Source organism: Myripristis murdjan, chromosome 12 (genome assembly GCF_902150065.1).
Source record: "Myripristis murdjan chromosome 12, fMyrMur1.1, whole genome shotgun sequence".
Lineage (NCBI taxonomy): Eukaryota > Metazoa > Chordata > Actinopteri > Holocentriformes > Holocentridae > Myripristis > Myripristis murdjan.
In genome coordinates this window covers 29,449,626-29,463,413 of record NC_043991.1, presented here as the reverse complement: position 1 = coordinate 29,463,413, position 13,788 = coordinate 29,449,626, and the positions used below count along the sequence as shown (strand labels likewise).

The window sequence follows — 13,788 nt, the reverse complement described above, 5'->3', positions numbered from 1 at the left end:
CTGGTTCCTCAAGACCAGCATCTCTTGAGCCTTTAGAGGAAATAGTTGATGACCTACAAGAGATACTGAGAGATGGTTTAGAGGGTGGAGCCACTGATATCAAAACTCGTGTTGTGATCAACCTGCTTGGGCCCATGTGAAAAACATCAAGCAGCATACAAGTTGTGAAGACATGACAAGTGTGAGCAGAGAGGAGTATGGAAAGGAAGAATCACATACCAGAGGTGTGTGATCTTAGTTTAAGAACAGATCAAAGGTTCCACAGCAAAAAATGAAAGAAAAAAAAAAAAAAAATTAAAACATTTCTCCAAAGCACCTAATGGTGCTCCCACTGGACATGATTGCTCAGTTTCCAATCAATTACATGCACCGGAGTCATTAAAAAGCTGCTACATGTCTGGATAAAGGGAGACTGGAGCGACAGGGCATGCATGTCAGCTGGACGGTGAGCGAAGGGAGCAACAGGATGTTGTCACTGAAAAAGTCCCTCTGCCCACTTTGCTAGAAAACCTTGCACACAGGCACAAACTAAGTGTTTTGGTACAAGGTAACAAAGCTGAAATTCACCAAAATATACTTACGATGCATCACGGTCTTGATCTGGACCACGATCTGGGACCAAATGCATAAACAATGTGTATACATAAAAACCATGCATACACCATTTCCTGCACATAAGATGGTATTTATAAAAAACAGAATGTGCAGTGAGAATGTGGTGAGAACACAGCACTGTTTTTAGACCATGCACACTTGTTTATGTGAGGCTCATGTAATGAGGTGGAGATGAAACATAAGGCGAGAGATGGAATCTTTTAGTAAAACATTAAGTTTAGGTTCATGGCTACATAACTTTCAGAGTACATCACCAGACTACATCACTATCAGACATCACCATCAGATTATATCATCAGACTACATCAATATCAGCCTACATCAACATCAGATTACATAATTGTCAGGCTACATCACTGTCAGATTACATCACTATTGGACTATACCACATCAGACTACATCACCAGACTACATCACTATCAGACTACATCGCCAGATTACATCACTATCAGACTACATCACCAGATTACATTACCATCATCCTATATCAACATCAGAATGCATCACCATCATACTGCATCACCATAAGATCACCACCAAACTACAGCATCATCAGATGACATCACCATCAGTCCCACTCAGACTGCATCACTGTCAGACTACATCACTATCAGACTATATCACATCAGACTGCATCACTGTAAGACAACATCTTTATCAGGTTACAAAAAAATTACCTTTCGATATTTGACTTCCAGCAGAGATAGTGCAGATCAAATGCATTGTATTGAAAATGTGAAGATGTAGTGCTTGGGGTACAACCACATCAGTTCATACACATCAGTGCATGCTGGCACCAAATCCCAGAGCTCTGCAAGGTCTGCAAGAATGTTTTTACTGCTGCCCTCTATCTATCAAAGTTAGATGTGCAATGGTGTAAAGCTCCTATCTGAGGCAGTAGGACAAGATGTCCTAGAACACTTCGTCCAGTCAGATGAGGTTTTGCCAGGAACATTTCCCATTTAAACAGAATGCAAAGAGTTGAGAAATTTATTAGAGTGATGGAAATTCATATTATTGGATTATCCACACAATTAATTTCATCACCTGTATTAATTGTGGAAAAGCATGTTTTTTTTTTGTTTTTTTTTTTACAATTTAACATGACAGTGCATGTTAAATTAAATTATTATTTTAACTTATCTTTGCTAAAATGTGTGCTTTAGAAATGTAAGTTAGTCAGCCTCATAAGCAGTGTTGTAGTGCTATTTTTAGAAGTGGTTGAGTGCACTTCAGCCTAGGATGGCTTGACATCAGTTTATCCATCTGCGCTTTAGTTTGGGTCCAACTGGGTGAAATAAAGAGTACAGGAGAATGACATTCATCATACTTAAATATTTAGTGTATCTGTGGCTCCTCTTTCCCACCACCTTTTTATATATAGTCTTCAAATGACACATCCTCATTTGATTCATCGCTTGCCATCTGACAACCTCCCACAGTCCTGCATTTAAAAATAATTTACATAGTTTCATATTTCAGTGGATTGCACATGTTCTCATTTACAAACTTTGAGTAAAATCACGAGAATTGCAAAAGGTGAGCACCCTCAGACACACTGACAGGTTACAGCATTGTGAGGGGAACTGATGGATTATTTTATTAGTTTGAGATAAAACCAGATTGCTAATAAGAAAAAAAAATCCCCGTGGTAAGTCATAATTATTAGATAAAAAGTCAAAATTCTGAAATAAAAAGTCGAAATTATGAGATAAAAAGTGTAAATTCTGAGATACCAAGTACGCACAGTGCATCCATGTGTTACTGTGACACTGACCAGATGTTTCCAGCTGCTGTATTGAAATTGAAGTTTTTTTCCTCAAAAATTTGATCTTTCTATCTCATAATTTCACATTTTATCTCACAATTTCAACTTTTTATCATTATCATAATTATGACTTTTATATGTCATAGTTTTGACGGTTCTATCTCATAACTTCGACTTTTCTTTAATCTCATAAATTCAAATCTTCTCTCATAATTATGACTTTTTATCTCATAATTTCAAATTTTTATCTCATAATTTCGACTTTTTATCTCATAATTATGATTTACCATATGTTTTTTTTTTTTTTTTTTTTCTATTTTCTCCCTGGCGGAAACGGGATTCCATAGCTTTCCAACGAGAACTTCAACATTCAGGCACAAAAATACTGACAATTCCCACTCTGGCTTTGGTTTAACTGATAAAATAACTGAACAAATACAATTAAAAAAGTTTAATTAAAGAGACAATCCAGATTTCTTTAAGGATGTCAGTTATGAGTAAATATGTATGCACATTTGCTGAAGGAGAACTCTCCGCTTCACAACCATCAGATCCTGCCCCTGTGATTTAGGACACATGTCCTTATTCTCCAGTGTTTTTGCTTCATAAAACAATCATACCATTTATGGCTTCAAAATATCTTTAAAAGGAATCTATAGCTGTAGCTGCACCATTATCTGACCGTGTATCAACTGCAAGAATAGCAACAAAAATAAAAGACAGTTAATAGTGGGACAAATGTGCTCTAGATTAGACCTTTAATACGCTGTTAAAGTCAAAGGATAAAACTTGACATTAACTAATAGACAACAGGCCCCTCAGACATCAAGACAAGACATAAAAAATGACACCACTGAGTCACATCAACCTTAGCAATCACATTAATACTCAAAATAAGCATTTCACTTTGCTTTTATCCTGAATGGTATGCAAAACAAGCTTCTAAAAGTCAGGAAGCTTCTCTCTTGATGAGCGGACCCAGGATGCAGGCGAGCTCTTTCCAACAGTTTGAAATCTCAGCAATGAAATTCCTCAGTGATTCATCACAATTTCTATTAAAAGCCACACTGCCATCAATTTTGAGAAATTAAATATGCAAATGCATGATGCACTAACATTACCCATTAGGCCGGTGGGCAGCATCAGGTAGAAAAGTTTGTAATTTCTTCACACCAGCAAATTGAGAGATGTAAATGTTTCTGTAGGTTATTATTTTTGCTGTTGATGATTGTAATGTGTGCTAATGTGAAAAAATTCAAAAAAATTTAAATTCAAGAGGAACCATGACTGTCACCATAAAAAATAACACAAGACAGGGATTGAAGTTTAATTATTATCAAGTTAACAAAACAAGTTTAATTCTCATTTATGAACAATCCTGAGTTGAATAATACAAAGTCCACGAAGTGGACTTGAAAGTCAGCATGTGTAGAAGTGAAGGTAAAATGACAGCTGTGGGTCGCAGCATGGGCACAGCCGCAGCAGCACAGAGGTGATGGCCAGCTGCAGTGACAGCCAGGCTGGGAGGCGGGGCAGGCTGCAGAGGGGCAGAGGGCTGGGCTGGGCTGGGCTGGGCTGCAGTCACCATGCAACACAGCTGGGAGAGGCACAGGGAGAAAGACAAGGGTCACAATTTTGCAAAGGCTTTGGGCATCTGTACGTCAATCAATGCTGTGTTAATTTTCCTGGACACACACACACACACACACACACACACACACACATTCTAAAGGCTCCCCAAAATCCAACTTCATTTGAATTCTGTTTTAGACCTCAGTTTTCTGTTAAACATGGGGGTCTTACATTCTACAACAGCTGTTAGACTCTGTTACCCACGTGATCAAGCCAATAAAGCCAGGTCAAATGATCAATATGGAGATGCTGAGGTGATTGTTACAGTTTGTAAACAGTAAATCAATCAGGTTCTCCTTGAATGGATGAATGTGATGTGGTGAATGAAACAGTTGTGGGGTTGACTTATATTGTACCTGTGAGCTGTGAGTTGGATACATCTGCTAAACACCAAGCTTTCTGAATCCTCACCTGAGGGTCAGGTACTTGAGTACAGTCTTCAACCAGTGCCTGTTCACTGAGTGAGAGCCCCGTGACACACTCACCCTCTTGGTGGAGCTGCTCGAGCACGATGTGGTGGCACTGTCTGAGCTCTAGGGCTGTGCTGAAAATATCGATATGGCAATATATTGTGACAAACTCCAGGCTGATGCACAGTTGTCTTTAAAAGTAAAGGCACTCATTGCACAATGTAGAAAAAACATCAGTGGCAGCACAGGTCTAGTACATTGTTTCCAACAGCGGTAGATCTCAGTTCAAAGCAACATACAGACATGGAGGAGGAGAAAGTCTATTCACCGCCGGCAAAACTGAAGGCAAAAATATGGGAGCATTTTGTTTTCTGCAGACACCAGACAGTCAGACAGTCAGGATTTGGACATGAGTGATATAATATGTATGGTGTGCACTTAAAGACAAATGCATATCCATTGTTTGTTGCACCAAGCTATAAGGGAAAACAGAAAAGTTGAAAGTTTTAAGTTTACTTTACATTCAAAAACTCTGATTTGAAAAAGAGAATTTTTTTTTTACTGTACTTTTAGGATCTCTGTGGGCCTAAATTGTTTTTGTTCCATTTAACCAATATACAGTTTATAGCTGTTGCACTATGCCCTGCGATGGACTGGCGACCTGTCCAGGGTGTTTCACTGCCTTCGCCCTGTGAGTGCTGGGATAGGCTCCAGCACCCCCCGCGACCCTAGTGAGGACAAGCGATTTAGAAGATGAATGAATGAATGAGCTGTTGCACTAAATTCTGCATAGAACATGGACAATATCCAATATAGTGTGTATCATGGTGTATATCATATTGTGGCCTCTGTATCATGACAAATATCATATTGTGCAGTTGTTGGCAATACACAGCCCTACCAAGCACCCAAGCTATACTTGTTCACCTAATAGCGGACAAGTCCAAGTCACAGTTCCCACAGATAAACAAATAAATGGGAAAATCATGCACTTAAAGAGCAGCAGTTTACTAAAGACAATAACATTACACTCATTGGTGCAGCTAAAACTGCTATCAATAAACTAATAATGTGCTTCCCCATGTGTGGTGAGGTCTGTGGACAGCATCCATACACACCCTCAGCTCTGTGAGGAGGGAGGTCATGGCGTCAGCAGACTCTCCTCATACAGGATGGAGCCATGTTTCCTCACATTCCACCCTGAGTGGTGTTAGTGGGTCTTTATCAAGCTACTAACTTTCCCCAAGCCAAGGACGCATTAGCTTGTAATGCCTTAGCATGAGGATGTAGATAAATGATATACCACCGACTGTACAACTGTAATACACTGATGCCTGAACTGTAGGTTGAACACATGGACATTATCTGAGGTAAAAAATAAAAGAAAGGCTGCCTGTTACCCAGTTTGTTTGTCACTGACCGAGGATGTGATGTCCGAACTGAACACGCACCCTGATGAGAGAACTGACCATTTGAATTGCACCAAAAGAGTATGGTGACAAGTGAATAAAATAAACTGGGGCTGTTTGCTTGCACAATAAATTTCCAATTGTAAAATACATTGGCATTTGAATAAAGAGACCAAGAAAAAAACAGTAATATGAAATTTAGTTGCTTGAACACTCATTCTAATTTTGAATAAAAATGATGAACCAAATTGAGGATTGTATTACCACTTTACATATTGAATAATCGGCTGCAAATTGCATGACTGAACTGCACAGTGCTTTTCCTATTCCAAAATGTATTGCCATTTGAGTAAACAGGCCAAAAAAACTTCCATACACAACTCCAACTGTCTCTGGCAACACTTTGAAACAAGGTGGGGAGGTGGTGGGGGCACAGCCACACACACTCAGGAGACAGGAAGTGGATGCCATTTCATAGCATCTGTCAGCTTGTGATGCATCATTTTTTGTATAGACAATTATTTCGACTGACAACTGAAAGCAACTACCCAAAGAAAGAGAAGCAACAGTGTAGTGCTCATGACTTGTCAGTTTGTTTGCATATAATATAATATAATATAATATATAAATATATGAACAGGGAGAATACATGTCTTTATTTGTGACGTGATATTGTTTATGCAGGGAAAACAACAGTTGTCTTACATTTTCATAACCAACTAAACATCTATAACAATTACACATTACCTACAGTATTTAATACACAGTAAGCAACCAAAAATGTGTACAGGTACATGTCAAAACCAACTGATTTGCAAAGATGTCTACATTCCCAACATATCAGCACAACACCACAGTCACAGAATATCCAGTCTTAAAGAGGAGTAAGTGCACTTGACAGATATTCTACAACCTAGACACTAGGGTTGGGTATTGAAATCTAGTTTTAAATTATTAGAAAATTGCACCTTTAGGAGTGAAAACTATGCACCAGATTCAATAATGGTAAACAAGCAGATGATGTAATTCTGCCATAATACTACTTTTGTATCCTATAAACAAATATCACTACCTCACAAATATCACAGCTACCTCACAATAGTTTGTGTTCACACAGTCACTGTGAGAGTTAAGACTGAAAATGTCATTTCCTACACTAAAATAACCAAACGTTAACCAAGATCAAAAAATAATTGCACTAGAAGATGGTCTGTTATTTTCTCCACACAAAATGTGAAGAAGCAAAGATATCAGCGTGTTCAAGTAATTATTTAAAATCACTGAAAAGAGAATTGTTGGAACTTCATTTGGACGAAAGCCTGCAATTACAAGCCCTGAAATGACTGATAAGGGTCCAGTACCCAACCCTATGGTCGAATATGACAACATTACGGAGAGAGTCAAAGAATAAAAAGCGAAAATTTAAATAGGATAATCAGATAAACAACAATTCAGTCGCTGGAACATATTTACAAGATAAAGATCCATTGCTATCAAAAAATGAACCGATCTAGACACAGTAAATAGTGAGATTCACTGGTATTTAAGACTGAAATGGGGAACAATGAATATAAAGAGCAGGTTGTTCTTTTTAACTGATTGAAGTAGTTTGACTGAAAATCCCTTCAAAAGGATATGAACAGTCTTCACTTGAATGTGATTAAAACATTGTGTTATTTTGCAGTCAAATCAACACTATGAAGCAACCACCCCAAAGTCTATAGCTGTCCAAAGACTAATGAAGCTCACTGTAACTGTCAGTCAGTGCCTGTTATCAAATGTAAAGGGCAAGGCAAGCAGAGGCGACAGATTGGGAAATACAAGCATTCATTCAGCAATTTACAATACAGTCACAGAGTCAGGACTAGCCTAGCACAGGACCAGCTACTGTTGTCTGATACTCAGCCAACACTTCCCTATGTGGAAGTCAAAGTACCGTGGGAAGATCTGGATAGTTGAGAAGTTGTGGCCACGTACCTAACCCCATTTCTGATTGGTTCTGATGGAAGTTAACAGAGCAATCAGTGACTATGGATGAAAAAAGTGAAGGTAGTGCCAGTCCAAGGCATGGAAACCAATCTCAAAAGTGACTTCATGGAAGGAACATGCAAAAATGTCAAATATTCCCTTTACACTTGGCGTACAAAATGCATCTTGAGTAATCAGAAAGCTATCCCACTGTGTCTAACCGCAGGAAAGCCAAGTCTGAACACACCCAAGAAGCATTTGAAATCTGACTGATCAAAACACACTTAGATTTCCATGTGCTTGGACACAACTAATTACTCATGATTACTCGAGACACATTTTGTATACTAAGGGTATGCAGGGGAGTTATGACTGTACAGTAGCTCTATGTAAAACTAACATCTCGTTTTGATGTTTTTACTGTGTCATAAAGACACAACATGTATCATTTCAGTAAAATGGCTTTGTGATGATGGTGATGGAATGTGTAGTATGTTCACTTCACAGGAACTAAGCTCGTGTCTTCTCCCTGCAGCCATTCATTGTTGTGAGTCAGTTAGCATGCAGCCCGTTTCCACCTTTGAACTGGATGGATTGAACTGGTATTGATCTTCTCGTCTCACTCCACAAAATTTGGGCTGCTCCTTTATACCATGACAGAGTAGCCACATGGCTTCAGCATGCTGGTAGGAACAGGGCAGTATGTGAACTGACTGGCAGCTTATAGTCAGAAAGATCAGCTGTCTGACAAGTCTGACAAGACTGTAAACTATGGGGCAAGATACCGTAATAAAAATGTAAGTGTTACATATAGGCATTGTGATATGGATTTACAACCCTGCCTTAAGAGGTAACAAAAAAGGATGATGCACATTCAAAATGAATCAAGGCATGAAGGATCCATTTATAAACTAGGAAACTAATCAACGGAATTAACTACATTGTAGCCAAGGGGGGTGGGGGGTGGAGGTTATCTGACCAAAAAAAAAAAAAAAAAAAAAAAAATCAGAATTTCTGAGATTAAAGTCATACATTTTCGAGAAAAAAACTCACAAATTTGTGAGAATAAAACTCAGAAAAATAGTTTTTCTTTTACTTTTTGGTCAACGAAGCACATGGCTTCCATGTACTGTATCAGGCCTGCAGCTCATGACCTCATCAAATTTTACTTTGCAATAGGATTTAGTAACAAGGAAAGCCTGGTGATTTTAGTCCAGAATCACAATATTGTTTTCTTATGAATCGGCCCAAGTTACAGCAATGTTTCGTCAAAGTCCAGATGCTGATGAGAATATAAATTTCCAAATTTTTCCTAATAAATTCTGAGTTTTTTCCTAAGAATATTACTCCCCACCCCAGGCTCCTTAATTTTTTTTCTCCCCACAATGGCCCTAATGTGTTGTCGTAAACACATGATGCATGGTGTAAACAAATAAAAATAATTAAAATAATAATCCAAAGCGACTATGCTTAACATAGTGCACAACACAGTACCTCAGTGTATGATCCCATTAGGACTAATGAGTGTCCCAACCCCACCCACCATGCCAGCCTGCAACACAAAAGACCAGAACAAAAACAGACGAGGCAGGTGGTGAAGCAGGTAGTCGTTATCATGGTTAGAATACAGATGTTGAAATTAAAACGAAACCTATGATGAAAGGCGGACACTTGTTATCCCCTTAGCCCATTGAAATACCAGCTGTCACCCCCATTTGCTCTAACATCCAAGTCAGGTTTCCACAAGATGTGAAGAAAATAATGGAAACGTGCAAGAACATGTGAATATCATGTACCGTATAAGGAATAGCACCGTGCTCACTGCTGCTCACTTCTGTCCATGTCCCGTCGTGTCTTTAATATTCTTCAAGTATAACCTCCACAACTTCCCATAAAGGTCCAACGATGTTTATATCTGTCAATTCAGGTGCAACACAAGAAATCTGACTTAATCCTGACTTTCAAGAAACCAGTCTTGAGTAGTGTGCACTGGGGCCTCATCATGGTGGAATATGACAACATCATGTGGGATGATTGCACCTGACCCTGTCAAATAGCCTTTTATTCCTTGGCTGTTGCACAAGAATGCAGGCCGATCCTAAGTCCAGATGACTTCCACGACATGCTCACCCAACGAGTGTGAACATACGTTGCTGTTTGGGTGTATCTTTTTTCTTCCTCCAAAGGTAAACCCATCCAAGTGAATACCACATTTTGAATGAGAACTCGTCGGACCATATTTTGTAAGCATAGTTGGGAGATGGTGTTGGATACAAGAAATGTCTGAATGGCAGCCCTATGTCATGTAGTCGATGATTAAACACTGTGGTGATTATTGAGGCTATAGTTTTGTGAGGTTTAGCATTCAACCAATCAAATGTGTGTATCCCTGTTCCTCTTTTCTAGTGCAATTTGTCCATGTTTGGCACTTGCTGTCATGATTTCGATGACTGTTCCCATTTCCACACTGATTCATTTGGCAGTGATTGTGACTGTCGTACCTGCAGTCGGGCTGCTGGCTATTTTGGCATCTTTTTGAGATCAGCTGAGAAAATTCACTTAGTTATTGCTGGTGTCCTTTGAAGCCACCTTATACAGCTAATTGTAGCCATCTTAATACAACTCACCTGCATTGCTGTTTCCATTATTTTGTCCACATGTGTACATCAGTCCTATAGATTTTTATCACCTTTTAGCAGGAATTTTACATAATTCCAAAAATTAATAAATAAAATTTTCCTTTGTATAAGGGCATTGAATTATTGAATCAATGTCAAGATATTCATCTGGCCACGTTATAAACAGCTTTCTGTAAAATACATAAGATTCTCAATGTCACTACATATTATTTTACAGAGACAAGAGTTTGAAAGTTTTGAAGCATTAACAAAAAACTACATAAACACCATGCATTAGCATGAATCTGTTTTCAATGCTCAAATCGTGCCACATGGATTTTAAAAAGTGCAAAAGGTGCAAAATTAAATTCTAACAAAATTAAGAAATAATTAGTGTGACGTGTAAACACAAAAATGAGCTGACAGTTAAGTTTTAAACAAATTCATGTGCATTAAAAGTAATATCTTTAGGTATTCTATTATATGGATGTTTCTTTCCCTGGTGTCTGCCTGTTTTCACATAAGTGAGTATAGTCAAAAGAATAAAGATGATGTTATGGTTCATTGTAAGTAGACTTTATAGATTAGCAATAGGCTATATGAGTGCAAAGTAATGGATGGCGCTAAAATGTAAAACTGTCTGGGATGTTGTTAAAGGTAAATGTTGCTCTCACTGGAGCAGGATCATGCTGCTCAGGAGCATGAGGAGGGAGGTGAAAAGCTGCACCAGCATGTAGCTGAGAGGGTTGCTCCGGTTATGCGGGTACTGCTGCTCTGACGACTGTCTCTGCAGGAAACGCTCAGAGTAGTTCATGTAGTGCTCAACACAGAGCCGCGCCTTCATTTGCTCTATTAGGGCTGGGTAGCCAATTTCTTCAATGCTTACAGTGTCGTCATCCTCCCTGCCGCCTCCAGCCTGCCCGTTAGGAGCTGGTGTCAGTACTACTCGAGAACCGGTGCCTTGATCCTTTAAGAGATCCGTCCTGTTCATACAGCCACCCATGAAGTTGTCATAGGACTGTGCACGAGGTGGAGGTTTGTAGGTGTAATCACGGCCAAAGTCATTTTCATCAGTGGACTGGGAACCGTAACGGCGGTACATGTAGTTATTGTAATAATACTCTTCTTCGGGGTTGCGGAAGCTGAAATGTGGTCGAGGAAAGCGCCCTAGTCCATAACCTATTGCCATACCTGCCACAGCCCCGACACCGGCGGCCACAAGGGCTTTTTTGGCAAAACCCTTGGACTTAATAGAGGGACTGTACCCCATATTCTGAACAGAACGTGAGAAAGGAGACCCTCCCATCCCGTAACCACCATATCCATAACCTCCTCCACCATAGCGGGGACTGAGAATCTTATTATTTGGGTTCCAGTTGGGATATCCTGCCATCCCTCCACCAGGGTAACCCCCTGGATATGTGCCGGCCTGACCCCAGCCCTGTCCAGCACTTCCTCCTCTGACTGGGTAGCCACCTGCTGCTGGGTACTGGTGGGGGTATCCACCTGGGCTGATGCCTCCCCTGCCTGGATATTGGTTAGGATAGCCACCTGCTCCTGGGTACTGATTTGGATATCCTCCTGGGTAGCTACCAGCTCTGCCTGGATACTGGTTAGGATAGCCACCTGCTGCCGGGTAGCCTCCAGCAGCTGGGTACTGATTTGGATAATTTCCTCTGCCTGGATTTTGGTTGGGATACCCACCTGCACCTGGATACCCACCTGCAGGGTTCTGGTTAGGATAGCCTCCAGGATTGGCTCTGCCTGGGTACTGGTTGGGGTAACTGCCAGCTCCAGGGTAACTTCCGGCTGCAGGGTATCCACCTGCTGGGTTCTGGTTGGGATATCCTCCAGGATTGGCTCTGCCTGGGTACTGGTTGGGGTAACTTCCGGCTGCAGGGTATCCACCTGCTGGGTTCTGGTTGGGATATCCTCCAGGATTGGTGTTGCCTCTTCCTGGATAAGGATAGCTTCCACCAGCAGGATATGGATTGGGGTTACTGCTGGGCTGTCTGGGGTAGTTTCCTGACTGAGTGTTAGTTGTTTTCGAGGGTTTCTGTTTTGAAGATGATGATGACGATGAGGAGGATGAGGACGAGCCCCTGTTGCTGGAAGATGAGGATTTCTTGCTGCTGCTGCTGCTGCTGCTGCCTTTTTTAGCCCATGTTGATTCAGTGTTGAGGAGAGATGTAATTAGCAGGGCCACCAGGGCCACCTCATACAACCTTCGCATCATGGCCCTAAAAGAGAAGTGTTTCAGAATGAGTGAAAGTAATTAAGATAGTAATTAAGACACCTTGAGCCTCGTTATGTTTCTCTGTCTTCTATGTGATGGCCTGCATAAGAACTTAATTTTCCTTTTTAATGCAGTATTGCCTTGCATGAGATATGGCCTGAATTGCGTTGATTAAATAAAGATTTATATTTTCTGTTGCCCACATGACCAGAAATTGAATCCTTCCAAGTACAATCTTATTACTGTATCAAAGACATGTTGAGCGTTAATAATCTTTGTTGGCTCCACGATGGGAGACATCCGCCTCAGGATGTGCTGCTACCGTTATGATCATATTATCACCTGCTAGCATCACATCAATGCGCACTGCTTTATTTCTCCCTCGTCGCGCTTACTCGGATCTAACATACAGATATCACAGCTACTCAACATCATCATTCTGAAAAATTGTATTTTATTTCTGTCTTACCGTCAATTTATGACCTATCGGTACTGTTATGATTTAATCCTAGTATTATTTATAAAATGTTCTCCTCTGTGCTCCGTTATGTTGTCAGCTCTGGCCTTGGGTGGGTTCGTCTGGATGGGGTGCGCTCGTTTTGATTCAGGATATAAAGACGGCGGTGCTCGAAAGGTTCTAGCAGCCAGAGGGGTGAAACAAACATCGTATGTATTTTCAGCAAAAATATTTGATGACTTTCCCTCAAAATACCCTCCTGTACAACTGTTTGTTACTCCTTCACTTAATGTATACCGTATATTTTATATCACAAAGTAAATAGATCTTATATAGAGCTGTTTGGCATGAATTGCATTAATTACTGTCATTTGTCATTGATTCTACATGTTGTTGTTGTTTTTTTTTTTTGGTTTTTTTTGGTTTTTTTTTTTTTATAGCCAGCGTTCCAAGCTAATTACCTGTCATGTGGCATTCACACTAAAACTACAGTATCACAAAGACGTATACCTCACTAACATTTGAGAAGGTTTAGAGGGGTGGGACGCCTGTCTTAAGCCCATACAGGTGCGTTTGCTCTTTCCTTGTCTCTTTACCGCCCTGCAGTGACGGCTAAACCGCGTTTACAATGATTCGGCGCGCCCCGTAACATAAAGCGAACGCACACTGAAACCT

General features: G+C 40.2%; 1 protein-coding gene across 1 annotated transcript; it reads right to left on the bottom strand.

Annotated features, from left to right (window-relative positions):
- Positions 1 to 10,561: 10,561 nt before the first annotated feature.
- prnpb (prion protein b) lies at positions 10,562 to 13,698 on the bottom strand. Its single transcript, XM_030064647.1, has 2 exons — positions 13,633 to 13,698; positions 10,562 to 12,660 (listed from the first exon to the last, which is right to left on the bottom strand). The coding sequence occupies exons 1-2, from the start codon at positions 13,674 to 13,676 to the stop codon at positions 11,091 to 11,093; spliced, it is 1,614 nt and encodes a 537-aa protein (XP_029920507.1). The 5' UTR covers positions 13,677 to 13,698; the 3' UTR covers positions 10,562 to 11,090.
- Positions 13,699 to 13,788: the final 90 nt, after the last annotated feature.

Coding starts and splice junctions, on each gene's coding strand:
- prnpb (XM_030064647.1), bottom strand. CDS start 13,676: ATGGGCTTAAGACAGGCGTCCCACCCCTCTAAACCTTCTCAAAT. Junction 12,661..13,632: donor CCCTCTAAACCTTCTCAAAT/GTTAGTGAGGTA, acceptor CTTCTCTTTTAG/GGCCATGATGCGAAGGTTGT.